Source organism: Peromyscus leucopus, chromosome 4 (genome assembly GCF_004664715.2).
Source record: "Peromyscus leucopus breed LL Stock chromosome 4, UCI_PerLeu_2.1, whole genome shotgun sequence".
NCBI lineage: Eukaryota > Metazoa > Chordata > Mammalia > Rodentia > Cricetidae > Peromyscus > Peromyscus leucopus.
The window spans coordinates 4,688,641-4,707,073 of record NC_051066.1 but is presented as its reverse complement, the minus strand read 5'-3'; the positions used below and the strand labels follow the sequence as shown (position 1 = coordinate 4,707,073).

The window sequence follows — 18,433 nt, the reverse complement described above, 5'->3', positions numbered from 1 at the left end:
TTTATATCTGCTTCTATATTCAGTTTGTTACAATAGATTGTTTGGATTGTAGTATAGAAGGAAAATTTGTCCTACAGAGATACATTATTGAAACAGGGAGAGAATTTCTGTACCCTTTTCAGATAATTGTTGGTATTAATTTTCATTTATATCAAAATTCAGGTGATAGTTTCCTAAAGGTTAATTACAACGTAGAGTCAGAACTCTTTATTACGATGTGCACTTGTAAGGGAATGAGTGTAAAAGGCAAAAGATCTTTTACCGTTGCTACGAACAACAGTGTAGGACCATGGGGCCCTGAAGGGAGCTTGGAGGTAGATGTGCCCACCGCTCACCCAGACCTGTACTTTGAGAACCTCTGACTTTGAATTCACTGTTCTAGCCACATTCTCTTGTCTGGTGGTCAAGGGGGTGATCATGTGGATGTAGCAACTGCTTTTAGCACAACCCGAGGGAGGAGAAGAATGGAAATGGGAAAGAAACATACAGACTCCAGAGCCTGATGGTCCTGTCCCATAGTGAGTAGCCAAAAGTTAGGGTGTTGAGGTGCATCTGACTTTGTGTCGTGGTCTGTCTCACAATACCCACTCTTTGTGTACTGCAGGGCTAGGGTGGGATTTGGCTCCTTTGTTGCCTTCTCTGCTTCCCTTTGTGTTTCTCACCTGAGCCTGCTTGGCCTTTCTTCCCCTGAGACAGGGACCAGACTCCATTCTGTGGGCCTCCTGATTTTATTCCAGGGAATTAGGCTGCTTCCTCTTTCTCTGTTGTCCCCAGACCCTTCCAGGTCACACTCTTCCAAAGCCTTCTTGTCAGTCCATTTGTGCTCTGGTGCTCAAGTCACTACTAAGCCCCACCCCAAAATGTGATCTATCGCCTCCAGGCTTGAGTTACTGCCACGGGAGCATTTTGACACAAGACATTACGGTAATGCACAGCACATAGAGACATTAACACTCCCGACTTTGACAGAGTACACTGTGAAGTCTTTGAAGGCACCATTACAATTTATCTTGTCACTCGTGAGAAAATCCAGTTCAGCTTTAATGTAGATGAACACAGTGTGCCTTTTGTCTTATTTAATTGCTTGTGACCTTTTTAATTGCTAATTTAACAAAATACCAAAGGGTTGTATTTCAATTAAATTAATGATTTGGGGAGGGTTTTTGCGTATTTGTTTTTAAGACATTTTGGTTCTCTCTACTTTTTACTTTGAGAAGATAAAATGTCATCTAGAACAGAAGTAGGGTTTTAATGTGAAGTTGATAGTACAATAACGATTTCCATATGCAAATGGCATAGTACCAAGTTTCTTGTACATATGGTTGGGTTGCACCCTCTCCAAGCTACAGACATGCAAGGTTGACACACTAACCCATTGCATTTTTCTGGCCCCCAAACACACTGCTAATTCAGTGCTTTGCTTCAGATAGCTGCTGTGAGATAAAGGGCCTATTCCAGGTGCCGTTCATTGGGCTTGTCTGCTTGTCTTGTTCCTCTGTGTTCTGTAGCTGGGTCCTAAGTTCCTGAGGATCAAGAGCCTTTCCTCCTGGTACCTTCTCACATTCTGCACTGTTGGATGGGTGATACACATGTACACACAGATCAGCCCTGCCCATACTCAAGTGGCACTCCTGGGCCCACTTGAAAACTGGCAGTGGGGCTGGGAGCTGCTGTTTCAGCAAATAACCAGCTTGGCGTGAGCAGCCGGAATAGGAGGGAATGCACAACAGCGCCTTCCCTGTTCCCTTGACGCTGTGCCTTCCTGACCGAAGAGCTGGCATGCCCCTGTCAGGGGACATGGCTCAGAACTCACTCACGAATCAGGAAACCTAAATCCTCGATGAGATGTGAATTTACCCTGGCAGAGAGTGGAAGGCCAGTGTGTGAAGCATTAATGTTGAACCAGCTCCAGCTATGAAAGTCTAAAATTAATAGAAGGAAATTGACAAGCCTTGCTGGCTATTCCGTAGTTTAAGACCTTGACTAAAATCCTATCATCTCATCTGCCCATTATTAACATTTCAGCAAAATATAAAGTTTTCATTAATCTCCCACAGTAAAGTTAGCCGTGAAAACTGGCACTTGTTTGAGCTTTTAGGACACATTAGCTGGTGTATTAGACAGAATGTGTCATTCTTCAGTAGCTGCTACAAGAAGCTAAATCAATTTCCAGCCGTATTTATGCACCACTTTATCTAAAAGCATCTGAATTATCATTTACAGCTAAGATGCTTTATTAGCAGCTGGCATTGAAATTGCTCAGTAAAAAAATTGTATGTCACGTGTAGTAATTTTTAAATTGGTTTTAATCCAACATCATAAGATGTAAAAAAAAATCTTAAATACGGGGCTTTGTTGTTATTGTTTTATTTTTATTAATTGGCATTTTAGCACAATGAGCTATTACTCTTTCCAAATCCAATACCTGCAATGTTTAGAAAATACCAATTAGTTACAGTTCCAGAAGCTGTAGAACTCAGGGCTAAGCTCTATCTATTGTGGTGTTCTCAGCAAAGATGGCTGAGATGGACTTTAGTATTTAAGAGACAAAGAACGTTTTCTTTATAATTTTCATGTATAAAAAGTCCTAAGATTGAAATCAATGCCTTTTGGCAGTAGTGTTTCTATTAAAATGTAGTTTGGACAAAGTAAATGACCATGCTAAACTTTTCTCCCAGCCTTCATTCTGATGTCACATTTCCCAGGAAACATTGAGGACCATGATCTGTCCCAAATCACTGGTGCTTCAAAGAATGAAACCAGTCAACAGAGGGCTCTTGCAGAGGTGGTGTGTCAGTCTGTCTGTCCTGCAGTCAGACACTGCCTTAGTCACTCCCTCCCGCTGCACTTGCACTAGGATCGAGAAGGACAGGCTACCGGGGTGAGCACAGTACTCACTGTGACTGCCCTTCTGTGGCTTACAGTCCAGAGGCAGAGACAGGTGATGACGTGCCTGGTCTCTGCCCTGTAGACGATATGGATGCAGTATCAGGAGCCATACTAGATTTGGGGGTTTGGAGTTAGGAAAATCTCCCTTCTTGGAGCCTCATTTGAGCAGGCTTTTGAGAAGGGATAGGGAGGAGAGTGGAAGGGACAGGAAGCAGGGTGCTCTGAGCAGGGAGGAGGACATGTGCAGTATGCTCTGAGACGGGACTGTGTCTAAGGTGTATCACGTCCTTCCCAAGGGGACAGCCTATCTGTCGCAGGTGCTGTATTGTCCGTATGAATGGCCACAGTGTTTGGAAACAGAACATCCAGTTCCTGATAACTGAGTTCAGTACAAAAGGAAAAGGAACTGACTTGTTTAAAAAGTCAGCCTGTAGGCAAAGTAAAGCATGGAGCTGTCAGGCTGTGGAGATGCCCAAAGCTAGTTTCGGTCCCATGGACTCCATCTAAAGGGATTCTGGAAGTTTGCCTGTGGTTTGCCTTTATGTAGTGTGGCCTTGGGATGTGACTTAGCTTCTCAGTTTAAGATGGGAAATTCCAGAACCCTTCATGTTGCCATGAGGCTTAACATGAATAAAGTGCTTGACAGCATGGCTGACACGGGTAACAGACTACCCGTTATTTACTTAGAAGTTTTAGTGTAAACACACCAGTTGCCCATGCTATTCTCAGGAGAAAGCATAAAGATGAATAAGAAACTTCACTGACCTTCATGAAACTTCCATATTAGGACAAAACAACCACCAAGCAGTTCTAGGACAAGGCTGAGTACGAGCCTCTCTGGCTACTGATAATCATTTTATGTATTAGATTATTTACATGAATTTTGATATTCTGTTAATGTCAAAGACAAGTTCACAGAGGTAGTCACTCACCTAAGATCATGCAGCAAATTAGAGGTACAGGTGGGAGTTGAACCAGGTCTGCCCAGCTCTGGATCCAGTATATATCAACTATTGTAGATGTGTCTGCACTGAAACAGATTTCGTGGAGGTGGTGAAGTTGAGCTAGCCTGAGGAAAGGGAAGATTTTGGCTCTTCTGTGGTAGAGCTGAATGAGTAGTCTAGGCCATGGACAAGACCCAGCAACTGCACGTCAGCTGTCAGAAGTGTACATCCAGACTCTGAGGACTGATGATGGTTTGCCTTTGCTTGGTGTAACCTTGGACCTAGGAGCAGTCTGCAGGGTTTGGGAGGATCTGAGAGAGGTATTATGAGGGCTGATAAGAGATTAGAAAGCGGTTTAGCCAGTTACTGAGCGGCTGTGCCTCCACTGCTGCCTGCAAAGGGCTTCTTCATTCAAGAGGCCTGGGGTCCGGGGGAGGTTGTAGAGCACCAGTCTTCCCGTTTGTTGCCCATGCACACCACATGGTGTGAATGAGTGATCAGACCTCTGGATAGATGAACCAGAAGGCCTCGTGGCCAGATTCCAGAGGCAGCCCAGCAATCCTGTGAGAGGCTCCTGCCTGAGGCAAGGGAAGCTGTGGAGCATGGCAGAGGCTGCTCGGAGGCAGCTTGGGGATTTGGAAGGGGCAGAGTTCTTCAAGGAGCAGGGGCGATGTCCATAACCAACCACACTCCCAGATTTGGACCTGCTCTGTGGAGACCGAGCTGCTTGAGAGCATGAGCGGGATGCTTGCATCCTTTTCTCCCCACTGCCCAGCCAAGGGCCTGCCTTGGAATAGGCAGTGTTTGTGGAATTAACTGTTGAATGATTAATATGTTAGCATTCTCTGTTTACTGGAATGGCGTTATTAAGTCATCGCTCAGCCTTTTCTCCTCCAAATTAAATAGCCCGTATTATTTTAATTTATCCCAAAGCATTTTAAGCAGACGCCATTTGCCAAGCCTCATGTATCTTTATGTGTTAAACTGTTCTTTTCCTCCCCAGGTTCAAGGGCAGACGGAGTTTTTGAGGAGGATTCACAAATTGACATCGCTACAGTACAGGATATGCTTAGCAGCCACCATTACAAGTCATTCAAAGTCAGCATGATCCACAGACTGCGGTTCACAACTGACGTGCAGTTAGGTGAGTGCATGTGGAGATGCAGAGAAAGAAGTGGCATGCAGCTTTTATGTGACTCCTGGATGACTAAGAAGAATTTGTTTTCTGAGGAAATGTTAAACAATGAAATTTAAAGGATATCCTTTTCCCACCTGAGGGGTCTGTCTTCTTCTTGAGACTGCCCTCAAACTGATGGACCTGTGGGAAGTTCTATGGAGCCTCTGGTCCTGGGGATGTCTTTTGAGGTCCTGGGATGCTGCTGCACATACTCCTCAAGTTCATAGCTTCCTTGTTCAGGAAGCTTCTCACTGATCTCAGAGGTTATATTTGGGTCTCACTAGAAAATCCAGTACTCGATTTTAGCGTGTGTCTGGGCTTGATTTGTCCTGATTAGGCACTACATATCTGCTTTTACTTAATCCTAACAGGAATAGAAAATTCACCACAATAGTCAACCTGACATTAGTTCATCATCATGGCTGCATAGTCTAGGTGTCCATGTGTCTGAATCACTGCTGATTGCTCCCCTTGCACTCTTTACTACCTAGAAGGGGGCAGTCTTTCCCATCCCACTTGACAGAGGTGGTGATGAGGGACAGAGATGGCCTCCTGCCCAACTCCCAGAGGCTGGTGGTAGTGTCGTGTGGAACCCAGGTCTGACCAGCTCTTGTCCTCTGCCCCTAGCAAAGATCCCCATGCATGGGAAGAGGAGAAGCTGGGAGGGCACCAGGCTCACACAGCAAGGGGGTGGAATTGCTACCCTGCCATATCTCTCTCCTACAGGGCATTGTTTGCCTGTTGCACAAGGGGATACAGGTTGAATCTAATTCTAATATTGCTAAGTTTCTATCTCTCATAATAAAATCTCTGATATTGGCATTAATCTGAATCTAGCTAATATGTCATGAGCCTCAAAAAAAAACTCCTCCAGTATTCCTTCCCAACTGTGCGTGTGTGTGCAGATGTGTGAGCCTGTGGAGTTCAGAGGTCAACCTCAGGTGTCTTCCTCCAGTTGCTCTCTACCTTGTCTTTCGATCCAGGGTCTCTGACTAACCCGAGCTCACCAATTTGACTAGGCTGGCTGACCGACAAGCCCCAGGGCCCACCTGTCTCTGACACCCCAGTACTGGCCTTTGACTTGAGTTCTGAGAATCCAAACTCAAGGATGTTATGACGGCATTTTACAGATTGAGTCATCTCCCCAGATCCCCTCCTAGTTTTATTGACAGGAGCTTGCCATGTACTCAGTGTTCAGCTTTGTAGTTAAGAGATGGGATGCTAAACCTCAACTAGCTTAAGGCTGTGGCTCCCTCAGTAACTGCCATGTAACCGTAAGCAAGGTCTCTCTATCTCTCTGAGCCTCAGTTCTGCCCTGTTCTAGGAGTTCAGACAGAGCTATATAGTAAGACCCTATCTCAAAAACAAAATTAAGAACATAAAATTGCTGAGCGTTGTGTGCACTGGGGTGTGTTCGTTTCTGATGTCTCCCGTAGAGAGAAAATACAAAGGCTGCCTGGAAAGAAGGCAGGTGTCTAGTGCTGGCATGAGCTCTAGATGCTGGTAGAGCATTTGCCCAGCCTGCTCAAGGTCCTCGGTTTAGTGTCTCCCCACCCTCGAGAAAGGGAGTTGACTTCTGCCTGGTGTTTGAATGGAAATGTCTTCCACAGGCCCATAGTGAGTGGCACTATTGGGAGGTGTGGACTGATTGGAGGAAATGTGTCACTGGGGGTGGGCTTGGAAGTCTCAGATGCTCGAGCTGGGTCCAGTGTCTCTCTCTTCCTGCTGATCCAGATGTAGACCTCTCAGCCCCTCTCCAGCACCACGTCTGCTGGTGTTTTCCCACCGTGATGATAATGGACTGAACCTCTGAACTGTAAGCCAGCCCCAATGAAATGTTTCCTTATAATAATTGCTGTGGTCATGGTGTCTCTTCACAGCAATAAAACCCTAAGATAGCCTCCTCTCAAATGCTCCAGACAGGCCTGTTGGCATGTGTGGTTTCTGGAGGAGCTATGTTTTTCTAGAGCTCAGCTTGTTGAACTGTGGTTCCTGACCTATGTGGGTTCGTATCACTGAATGTGGAGATTCCAGAAGTTCTGACCATAGTAAAAAGGTTTCTGAGTATACAACTAAAACTTGATTCACAAACTGGTATGCAGTGAATCTGAAGGGTTTGCCATGTTGGAGCTCCTGATGTCACTGCAGCCTTGGTTTTGAATCCCTAACGCCTGTCCTCTGCGCTGTTCATGCTATCACAGGAACACCTCAGCTCAGACCTGCAGACTGCTACATGCTAAGAATTGCTATGTTTGTACTGGACACCAGTTTTCTTTCGGAGATGACTCAGTGATTAAGATCATTTATGCTTTTCTGGAAGACCTGGGTTCAGTTCCTAGCACCGTCTATAAATTGAATTCCAGGGAATCGGACATCCTCTTTTGGCCTCCACAAATGCTGAGCATCTGAATGCCCTGAGATTGTTTTAAGGCAGCAGGCCCATGTGGAGGAGGAGCATTTGAGAAGAGGTCAGTCTTCCACGTCTGTATCATGATAAAGTTCTCAGCAGTGAATGCTGGGATCACACACTTGTCGACCAGCACTAGGGACTATAGGAAGAGCTGGGGACTGTAGAAGTCACCACCAATGCCTTTGGAAGGATGAACAGATAGCTTCACTGGGTCTGGGTAGCACTTGAACTTCCCAGGTGGCCAGAGTAGGCATCTTGGTACCATCCTTGAATTCGATGTGCTGGCTGTGATAGCCACACCTGACAACTGTTCCTCTACCTTATTTTTTTGAGGCAAGATCTCTTGTTGAACCCGGAGCTTGCCCACCTGGCTATGCTCTCCAGCAGTCCAGAAATCCTTGTGTTTCTACCTCCCTAACACTAGGAATACAACTGTGCACTGCCACACCTCGATTTTTCACATGGCTTCTGGAGAGTCACACTCGTGCTCGCACAGAAGACACTTACAAATGAGCTTCCTCCTCAGCCTCTGGGTCTGCTCTTTCTGGAAAGCTTAACTGTCTTCATGACGGGTCAAAACAGGATGTTCCACAGGCCCACTTGCTCTGTCTGCAGTGGGAGAAGCAGTGCCTTGAGTGAGCACAGACCCCGGGCCTGTCTCCTGCTCTTCTCCAAAGGCAAAGAACAAACTTGTATCCACCTGACTCGGACCTGCAGATTCATCCCAAGAAGAAAGGCTACAAGAGTGTGATGTGGGGGAGTAGGGTTCTGTGGTCAGCACTGGGTTCCAGCTGCACCTTCCCTCTGCACCTGGTTGTCACCGTTTATAAAGCGGATGTCATAAAGCTTTCCTTCTGGGCTCGTGTGGAGGACCTGGCCCGCAGAAGCGGTTCCAAACAGCAGCTTAGCCTAGCTCTGCTGGCTGTCCTTATCTATGTTCCTTTTACCATCTCTCCTAGTCCCCATCTTGCAGGTGTTGAACTGAGTTGCTCAGATTTGGAGATGGCTCTCCGAGCCTCACTTGTAGCCACAATGGAGACCTGTGAGATCAAAAAGGATAAAACTGGTGTGTCCCTCCCCAGAATGGTAGTTCTCTGAAGTGAGGCTGGGGAGATCCCAGCTCCAGGATACTTGCAGTGACGTACATGGTGCCCTCTGGTGGGCAGTCTCGGCTCTGGGGAGTATCTAAAACAGCAGCACATCAGAATGTTCGTTTTCTCTTAGATGCTAAGTTCTGCTGTAGCATCAAAAGCGGATGCACGTTAGCAACACAAGACCAGCCAGTGTGAGCAGGCGGCTGCACTCAGGGCTTTGTCCCTACTGGGACCATGTAGTGTTATTAGTTCTGGTGGCCGTATGAACAAGACATTTCTTTTCTGTGGTCTTCAGTCAGGTCCCAGTGGAGTAAAGAATTCCTGTGCTCAAGAGGTAACTGGCCCTCCATGTTCCTGGCCCTTTGCTGATGCTGTAGAGGTACCACCACTGCTCCAGGTCACTACAGTGACTACAGGGGACACACACCATATCTGACTCCACATCCATGGGGTCCTTAATTCAGCAGTGGCACTTCTGCTGCTCAGTGACAGACAAAACCTGGTGTGGAGTTTAAAAGTGATGGTAAAGGACAGAACTGTGAAGGTGGCCTCGGGGATGCCCTGCACACTAGATCTTACTAACATAGTGTCTGGTTGAGGGAGGATTCTGGTGACAGCAGATGTCAGGGTTTGTCTAGCTGCTTATCTTCTCCAAGTCCTCTCCTGGAGCCTCCCTTTGGAGAATTCCTGTACTGCAATCTGGGGTTACTCACAACAGTGTCTCGTTCCTTGGGTAGCTGAGAAGGAATTGAACACTGGAAAAATGGAGATTGAGCAGAAGTATCTCAGTAGAAGGAGCCAGAGTTGTATCCCTGAGAGTTCCTCCCCACCCCCCAGACTGCCCTTGGTTAGCTCCCTGTCCTTGGCATTCAGACTCCAGTAAGCAGGGAACCTGTCCCTAGGAGGGCCAGCTTTCCCCGCCCCTCTGCAGTGTGCAAAACAGTCCTGGAGAAGGTCAGTCCTACTTCCCAGCTGGCCTCACAGGCTCTCCAGGCACGTCCATTCACCAGCAGAGTATCCAGTGCTGGGCTGCCTTCCCCTCACAGACAACACTGCTGAGCATACACACCCTCAGGGCCCCTGGAGTGCTCCCTCTCTGGTGTCTAGCCCTGTGCTAAATGCTGCCATGCTAGCTAGGGCCACCCATTAGTTTTTATGCTCAGGACAAGAGTCCAGTTGGGCACTCACCTGTCCCCAGATGTGTTACAGACTCCGCACTGGAGCTGCTAGCTCTTGGCTGAGGTTCCCCAGTGCTCTGAGATGATGCGCTTCTTGACTCGAGCCAGTGAGCCCTGAGCCAGCACTCTCCTGGTCCCCGGGAAGCAGTGCTCTCCAGGCTTCACTGTAATTGTGCCTCCCAGTGCTCTTCTCCTGTTTTGAGTGCCTAGCATATTGTTTGCGTGTGCTTTTCATCCTGTGATGTATTCCACCAGGGTGTGGCAGGAGGCTAGTCTGTTAAGCCCTGGCCTAGGAGTATGGAGAAATGAATTATGGTTACAGCTCTGGCATTAATGGGTGACATCAGACAAGTCATGTCCCTAGCCCTGAGCCTCGGCATCTTCCTGTGGAGAATAAAAGCCCCGACTGGGTGATCTCTGAGGTCTCATTAAGCCCAAACAGCCTATGTGTCTGATCCTGTGTGTAAATTCAGACAAGTCTCAAAGACTTCTCTGACTGCTCCGTGATGCTATCGATTGCCACATATATTCAGCAAAATCCACTCTGGCCAAGAGTTGTTCATTGGCACTCCCAGAGGGCTTTTCTGGGCTCCTCGGCTCTGTGTAACCTAAAGACAAGAGGATTGTGGAACTGTATCAAAAACTGTTCCAGGATTTGACAACGGTGGGCTTTGTAGTCTCAAATTCAAAGTCATGGGAAATGGATACATAAGCCCTACTCCTGTACAAACCAATAACCAGCAACTCGGAATATCCACTGAGTAGGGCGTGGCGAAGGCCGCAGTGTTTGCCAAGGTGATGTCTCATTTCCCTAGAGGGAGGGGGTGTTTTAAGTGTGTGTCCTCAGAGACAGTGGGAAGCTGGTGCGGTCTTGATCCCAGTTTTGCAGTTTACTAACTTTTTACCCTTCTGGGGTTCATCTTTTTTGCTAGTAACTTTTCTTTTTATGTATATTATATAGTACATACACACATAAGGGTTTTATTAATTCTTTAAGAATTACACACAATGTATTTTGATCATATTCACCCCCTCTCTCAAATCCTTCCTTCCAGATCCTCCCCCTCCCCTCTTCCCACCCAGCTTCGTGCTTGCTCTCCTGCAAGTGAGTAAGCGAGCTCATTCTCTTTCTGTCTCTCTCTCTCCCTGTGTCTGTCTGTCTGTCTGTCTGTCTGTCTTTCTCTGTCTCTCTCAAACCCATTGAGTCGGTTTGTGTTGGCCAGCGCCTCCTGGCCATGGTGCCTGCCCTGGAATGCTGTTGGTATCCCAAGTGTCACACAGGTAAAGAAAGCTGACTCTCCCTCTGAGTCTGGGTTCATCTTTAAGAACTGTAATAATAACTTGAGTTTCCTGCAGCAATGCAAGATGTTCTGACCATAGTAAATTAATTTGCTGACACCCCAGAAGTTGACACTTTAGTTACCCCATTTTATAGAAAGGAATCTCAGGCTCATGGGAAAAGGCTTTTTTTTTTTTTTTTTTTTTTTACTCTTAGAATAACAACAGTGGGAATATACTCCTCCCACCTCCCAAAATCCTGGTCTAAATGAATAACCTGGATACCTTGTGGGTGGCCATTCCCTAGCACGAATGTCCTAACCCTCCAGGTCCGAGAGATTTCTTCCAACTCAGAATGGAAGTCTTAGAGCTAACAGGAAGGTTTGTGCCATGAAACTAATTAGGTAGAAGCCTCACCTCTCTCTCTCTCTCTCCATGCCCTGCCCCCATCAAATAGCAGCCCCTGCCTGGGGCTGCTCAAGACCACACCTACCTACAGGTTACTTAAGTCCTGGTAGCCATATTTGTGACTCTGTGATGGAGGCTGTTGGAAGGATCCATGGTGACAGATATGTTGGACCGCCGGGCTGGACAGGCATTCTACATTTTTGCTTTTAAGACTAATTCAAAGCAGGTCCCAGGTGTCCAGGCCTAGGGCCAGGCACACACTTATATCCGTATCCTTCCTTGGCTCCCTGCCCAGGTGGTCCCATCACAGGCTCCCAGCCCGTGCCTGGCTTCTGACACTGTCACTAAACACAGCAGGAGCCTGTAGCCATGGTGTCTTGTGTGCTTAGTTAGAGTCCTTTGGGAAGAAGGAGCCTCAATTGAGAAAAGACCTCTCACTGGAGTGGTTTGTAGGCAAGTCTGTGGGGCATTTTCTTGATAATTGATGTGGGAGGTGGCCCATCGTTCTATAAAAAAGCAAACTGAACAAGCCAGGAGGAGCATGCTAGTAAGCAGCATTCCTCCATGGTCTCTGCTTCAATTTCTGCCTCCGGATTCCTGTTTGAGTTCCTGATTTGGCTTCCTACAATGATGGACTGTGGTTGAAAGAGTAAACCAAATAAACCCTTTCCTCCCTACATTGCTTTTAGTCATGTTCTTTATCAGAACAATAGAAAGTAGCTAACACAGTTCTCACAAGCCCCAAAGATGTGAGTTAGCATCTTGTACATCCTTTCCCAGTTTGCCCAGAGTCAAAGCTTGAGGGCATAGTGCTGAAGCTTGAACTTAGGACCTTCTTGATCCAGAGTTCCTGGCCGTAACCACTTAGCACTGCCGCCTTTAAATATAGACGGGCTCATGGCGCTTTCAGAGACACAGGTGTTCAATGAACTGATACACACAGAAGGACCTAGGGCAGGAGCTGTCCAAAGGGGGTCCTCTGCTGCATAATCCCCTGGATGATGCTCTACGGTGCTAATTTCCTTTTATGGAAATACTTTGGTTAGTTAAAACAGGCCAGGGTCCCCTCGTGATAACTCTAAACCTTGGACAGATTGTTTCCCTGCAGAGTTGTAGCCGCATTAGAGTTGTGCTTTGTTTATTTTGAGCTGTCTTGTTAAGGAAGGATTTATATGCTGGCGTTGATGTAGGACAGCAATCAGGCAATGTTTTCTGCCTTTGACAGTTGGTGTGATAGTTTGCTTCCAGTGAAGTTTGACTCACTGTATCTGGAAGCTGTCAGTGTGGGAGCATGAAAAGGTCATGACGGATGGCAACGGATAAGTGGGTAGGGGAAGAGAGCTGGTAAAGAAGACAAATGGCCTCCCATACTTCTGAGGGAAGGGCTGACCCCAGCCACTCCAGGCCAGCCCTGTGTTCTTCCTCTTTACCTGCCGTGGCTAAGACTGGGAAAGCTCTGGACACCTTTGTGACAGTGACAGGAAGCTGCATGTGGCCGAGTCCAGAGGAGCCTTGCCAGCACCTCAGCCCCTTGGGTACATGAGAGCTCTGGGTGGAAGTGCTGTCCACTCTAGGGTCACTTCACAGTCGTCAACACAGGTCATATAGTCATCCTTCCCTACAGTGAAAGTTGGGGAAGAAAGACAAACTCTGAAATGGGAATGGTGGGGAAAAGTTGACTTCAAGCTTTTAAAACAACGGTGACTTTGTTAAGGTGCTTCCCCATGTCTGAGGGTCAGCACTGCAGAGCAAGGAAGTAAGTAAACAGACAGAAGTTGTTGGGGGCTGGAGAGATGGCTCACAGTGAAAAGCTCTGGCTTCTTGCAGAGGACCCACATGTAATTCCCAGCATCCACACATCTGCTAACAATGCCTGTAACTCCAGTTCCAGGGGATCCAGGGCCTTCCTCTGACCTCTGCAGGTACCAGGCATACATGCCTGCAGGGACATAGACATACATGTAGGCAAAATGCCCATACACATAAAATAAAATTGAAAATTGAAAAAAATACATATTGGGTACATGCTTCAACACTGGTAAAGGACAGAATCTCCTGCTAACCAGAATTACCTCTGCATTTAAAATGGAGCCTTTTGAAATCTTTCCTGGGGATGGGATCCAGGACCTTGTGCAAGTGTTCTACCACTGAGCGCCTTTGCTAACTCCTATGTAAATATTTTTTTCTTTTCTATTTCATTTGGTATTGTGACATAAGAATCTTCTTCTAGCCTGTTTTCCTGGGTTGTGCTCTATTTCATCATGGGTATCTTACTCCTCACTGTAACCATGTAGTTTGAAGAAATGTGTATTCAGTGAAGGTCTACATCCCTTCTTTCTTTGTATCTTATAATTTGAGTTGCTTGAAATTTTGTGTTAAAAATGACATCTTAAAGAGTCTCTCTGCAGGCTGAGCGGTGGTGGCACACACCTCTAATCCCAGCACTCGGGAGGCAGGGCAGACTGATCTCTGTGAGTTCAAGGCCAGCATGGTCTACAGAGTGAGATCCAGGCCATCCAGAGCTACACAAAGAAACCCTGTCTTGAAAAAACAAAAAAGAAAGGAGAGAGGAAGCGAGAGTGAGCACCAAAGTCAGAAGGAAGAACAATGACTGGATGGTGTGCTGGCTTGCCAAGCATGGGCATGGGCGTTTGTTTGCCATCTGAACACTTTCTTATGCCCTGTGAAAGTAGGAAAGGGAGAGTTACTGCAAGGCTGCTTGGGCAGAGTTTACTCTGTCTTCTTGACTCAGGGCCATCTGGGAACCAGACAATTCTTGATTGGAAGAATGGCTTTCCTACTTCCAAGCTCTGGGACTTCATCAAAGACCCCTTCCCTCAGCAGACATGTTCTAGTAGAAGCCAGCACAGTTCCTGCTGACCAGTGTGGTGCCAGAGAGGATGGGTTCTGGCACCAGACCTCCTGGCTTCAGGTCCCAGGCCCCTTGTGAGTTGTGTGATCTTGGACAGGTTCCTTAGCCTTCTTGTGTTTCTGTTTCCTTATCTATAAAATAGAATGAGCAGCTGCTGGAGTGCACAGAGGCTCTCTAGCCTTGAAGGCACCTAGTGCCTTTAGTGCTCAGTGCTTTAATCGGCTGTGGATACTTAATAAATGATGTGAGTGACAATGTCATGCCTGCTGGGCCTGAGAACACTGTTCCATATGATTCCTGGAGCCCACCAGGGTCACACCTTTGCCAGAGGCCTGGGCCCTAGCCTTAAGGATGGTGAACCACAGAGAACATGGTAGCAGCAGTCTTCTTTGTGCTCTGCAGTCACCGGGAAGCAGTGCTGCTCTGGCCCCACCTCCTCCTTTGCACACTTCAAAGGCTGCAGTGGCAAGTGGGTCCAATTGCACTGATTGACCTCCCTGATAAGAGTCCCACCAGCGTAGGTCGCATACCCCCCCACCCCCACCCCATACACAGCACCCTAGCTCCAGCATCCTTCTCTATAGCCTGAAGTAAACCTCCTAGCCAACCTCCCTCCAGTGAGCTTCCAACCTTCCAGCCCCCCCCCAAAAAAAAAAAAAAAATGCTTAGGCTCCCAGAGGTCTCCACTTGCCTCCAGACTTAGATATGCTCAGCAAGGTGGGGCCCTCCCATCCTGCTTGCCCTTGTCCAGTAGGGACAACCAAGTCTGTGGGGCCTCACTCAGCTTTAAGAAGCATAGAGATTCACACCTCTCCATTGTGAGATTATTTAACGCACAAAGGGTTTTTCCCATCAGGAAAGATTTCCCCCACAGGTTCCTTTAAATAGTGACTCCTTGAGGCAGGCAAGAGTTTTACAGATCATTAACTACCTGACTGAAAGCCTGCAGGGCATGGAAACTTAAAACTGAAGTGTTGGGAGCCCCTGCCAATTACAGATCAATCCAAAATGAAGACAGAGTATCACTGGAACCAAGTCAGTGGGAAAATGTGATTCGATTCAGGAAAAAAATCTCCTGTGCATGCTGCTTTTGTGAAGCACACCAATTGTTTAAATGATGTTCCACCTGTCTGCCCATCTTGAGCCATTTGCATTCATCTCCCACATCTCCATCCCCAATCTGCAGTCTCGGGGTTCCCTTCTGTGAACTGCATCAGTGGCAGTAACCCCAGGAAAGGGTGTCATTGGGAAAGGGTTCTGTGGCCAAGTAGAGCGTAGGCAACTGATGCACAGATACCGCAGGTAATGGATGAACTATGCGCTAACAATTTGCAGATAAAAATAATGGAAGTTAAAAGTGTACTTTACATGATAAAAGGAAGATGAGAGAGGATGGGCAGTCTGTTAGATCTGAGATGGTTACAGGAGTCCTGCTTTGTGCAGTAGGCTCTGCTGAAAAGATTGATGCAATGGGGAGTGACCTTGGCTTGGAGCAGGAGCTGGTGATGTATGTATGAGCATCCCTCTGCTAAATGGACCCAGATTTGTAGCACTAATATACATGGGAGCCCAGAACCAAACTCAGTATGGCAATAAATCAACAGCCACTTTGGGTGTCATTTCTGGTTTATATTCCACTATTGTTCTATCACTTTAATTCATGTCACTATCATCTTTTCATCTGGAACAGTTTTATATAATTTTCCAGTGGAGTTACCTGACAAATCCTATCAAATTAACAAGGTACATTAGCAGTATTGACTGACTGCGGCTTCAGGAGTTGCATGGCCTTAGAAGAAAATTTTAACCATCTCTGTCTGGTGGTGATTTTTTTTTTTCTTCCTGAAAGAGGAATGTGGGGCGAGGTTTATTTCCACATAAGAGATATGCACATTTATTTTGTTCTGTTCATTTTGACTGTTATAAATGTCAAAATAAGAAGCCGATAAGGAGGGGAGCCCTGCTCACATGGACACACACCCTGTTACCACTGCCGTGGCTTAAGTACTTGTCTTCTTTCAGGGAACTATAGAGATGTCCAGATCCTTAACAATTAATGACCAAATTGGAGGCAAGAGTGCAGTGGGATAGTCATAGTCTATTTCAAGTGAAATGTAATCAAGTTGGTCTCCTGATAGCTTCTCAGCCTTCTGAAATCCTCCATACCTGAGATTTAGAGTCAGCTGGACTTAGGACATTATGCCTAACTGAAATATGTTGCTCTTAAATATTGTCCAGTGCAAGCCCAGCATTTGGTTAATAAAATTAGAAAAAAAAAAAAAAAAAAAACCACACACACACAAAACAATTCCTGGACTCTACCACAGATGACAAAGTTAGCATGCGTCCCTGCATTGTTCTCACATCTGTACATGGCCTCCTTCCTTTGTCTTCCCTGGGTTTGGAATGAATCTGCTCACAAAATATTACAGTGGATGGAGGGGACAAAGTCCAGTCATGGAGATTGCATTTGTTTTTATTTCTTCTTTACATTTAAATTTGTTGCCAGGCAGAGGTGGTTGTATGTGTGTCTGTGTTTCGGTTGGGGTGGGGGTACTAACTGAGCTGGTTTGGGTGGGGTTTTATCCTCTTTTGAGCTACTAATCATTTCTCACAAGCTCTGCTGGTCTTTTCTATTCCAGTATGTACAACTGATTATTTCAGGGCTTTTTTTAAATCTTGACTTCTTTTTTATTTTTTTTCCACTTTGACCCTGACCTTAAAACTATGACCTAAAAATTGTAAGGCTGCCTGTGGGGCTCACTCCAGAACACATATTAAAGGTTTACATCTCACTCCATGAACAAATTTCTCTTTTCAGCAAAAGAGGACTTGTGAACTAGATTTGGTGTGTCAGACAGACCGTGTCATCTCAAAAATACCGAGAGGGCGCCTTCAGTGTGTCCATCCTGACCCTGCACCTCATTGGTTCCTGCTCATTTTCCAGCATATGCCAAGAAAACACTGGAGTCTCTCCTTCGGCAGAGAGGCGAGGCCCTTCCCCACCTGAAAGGCAGGCTTTGAGATTTGAATTTCCAGAGTTTTGTGTGGAGACCCTTTGCTCCCCCTGTGGCCTCCCTTAAGTATTACTTGGGAAATCATTTGGTGTCACAGAGCAAACTTCTGTCTCCTCCCCCTCTATTTTTAATGTAAAATTTTTCCAAATCAAAAACTCTATATGGGTAACATAATCTATTACTTAGGGTCTTTATTTAAAAAAAAAAAAAAAAAAAGAGGATCAGCACTATCTTTAAATGGCCCTCTATTCTAGCTTATGTCATTACAATACAGATATAGTGCTGTTAGCAGTACACGGGGAAATTCTGTTTTGTGTCTCTATAATATCAGAGAAAGCACATTCCCTAATAGCTTTCTGAATCTTTGGGTTATCACCCCACACGACACAGCTCGCCTGCTCAGGCAACCATACTATGAGAGTCTCGGATGCTATTTAGAAACCGTGCCTGTGGGAAGACTCCCTCAAGCCCTAAGAGCTCATGCTAAACCACTTTATGATTTATCCAGCAGGTCAGGTCATTGCACTAAAGTCACTGGCACCTTCCTCATTTCATGGCTTCTTTTTGTTGTCCCCTCCTCCCCCCCCCCTTGGCCTCACAGGTATCTCTGGAGACAAAGTAGAGATAGACCCTGTTACAAATCAGAAAGCCAGCACTAAGTTTTGGATTAAGCAGAAGCCCATCTCAATCGATTCTGACCTGCTCTGTGCCTGTGACCTTGCCGAGGAAAAGAGCCCCAGTGAGTAGTCCTTTATTTATGTCTCCTTTTCTCGTCCCTCCTCCCTGGGTGCCGGGTGCTGGGAGAATATATGGCCACCATGTCCTTTTTTCCTTGGGCCTGTTTAACTCATTACCAGAAATTTCTTTTAATCAAACAGGATTGTATTATGTATCTAGAGCCTGAGGTGAGCCCCATCTTGTTCATCTTGCTGTCAGCAAAGGCCCTTGAGGCCCCGTGCTCTGGGGGCTGGGTCACCAGGCAGGTAGGTTCCTGCTGGAATCTGCACTCAGGAGAGTCCTTGGTTTACTTTGTGCTCCTGTCCCTTCCCACTGGGGGAGCTTGATCAGTCAGCCCTAGACCTGCTCCCTTCCTGTGCCACACCAGTGAAAGGTGGATTTCCTGTGGCAGCCAGAGTCTAGACTTAGGCGTCCATCATGCAGGAAGT

At 46.6% G+C, this 18,433-nt stretch overlaps 1 protein-coding gene across 7 annotated transcripts in view; it reads left to right on the top strand.

Moving 5' to 3' along the window:
• The window catches only part of Mapkap1 (MAPK associated protein 1), a 213,128-nt gene that overhangs the window by 168,507 nt on the left and 26,188 nt on the right, over positions 1-18,433 (top strand). For 6 of the 7 annotated variants that reach the window (XM_037204517.1, XM_028886059.2, XM_037204516.1 and 3 more), the window contains 2 exons: positions 4,837-4,977; positions 17,869-18,006. In XM_037204517.1, the coding sequence (XP_037060412.1) occupies positions 4,837-4,977; positions 17,869-18,006 (279 nt within the window). The remainder of the gene's footprint in view (positions 1-4,836; positions 4,978-17,868; positions 18,007-18,433) is intronic. The other variant, XM_028886060.2, reaches the window with a different exon arrangement.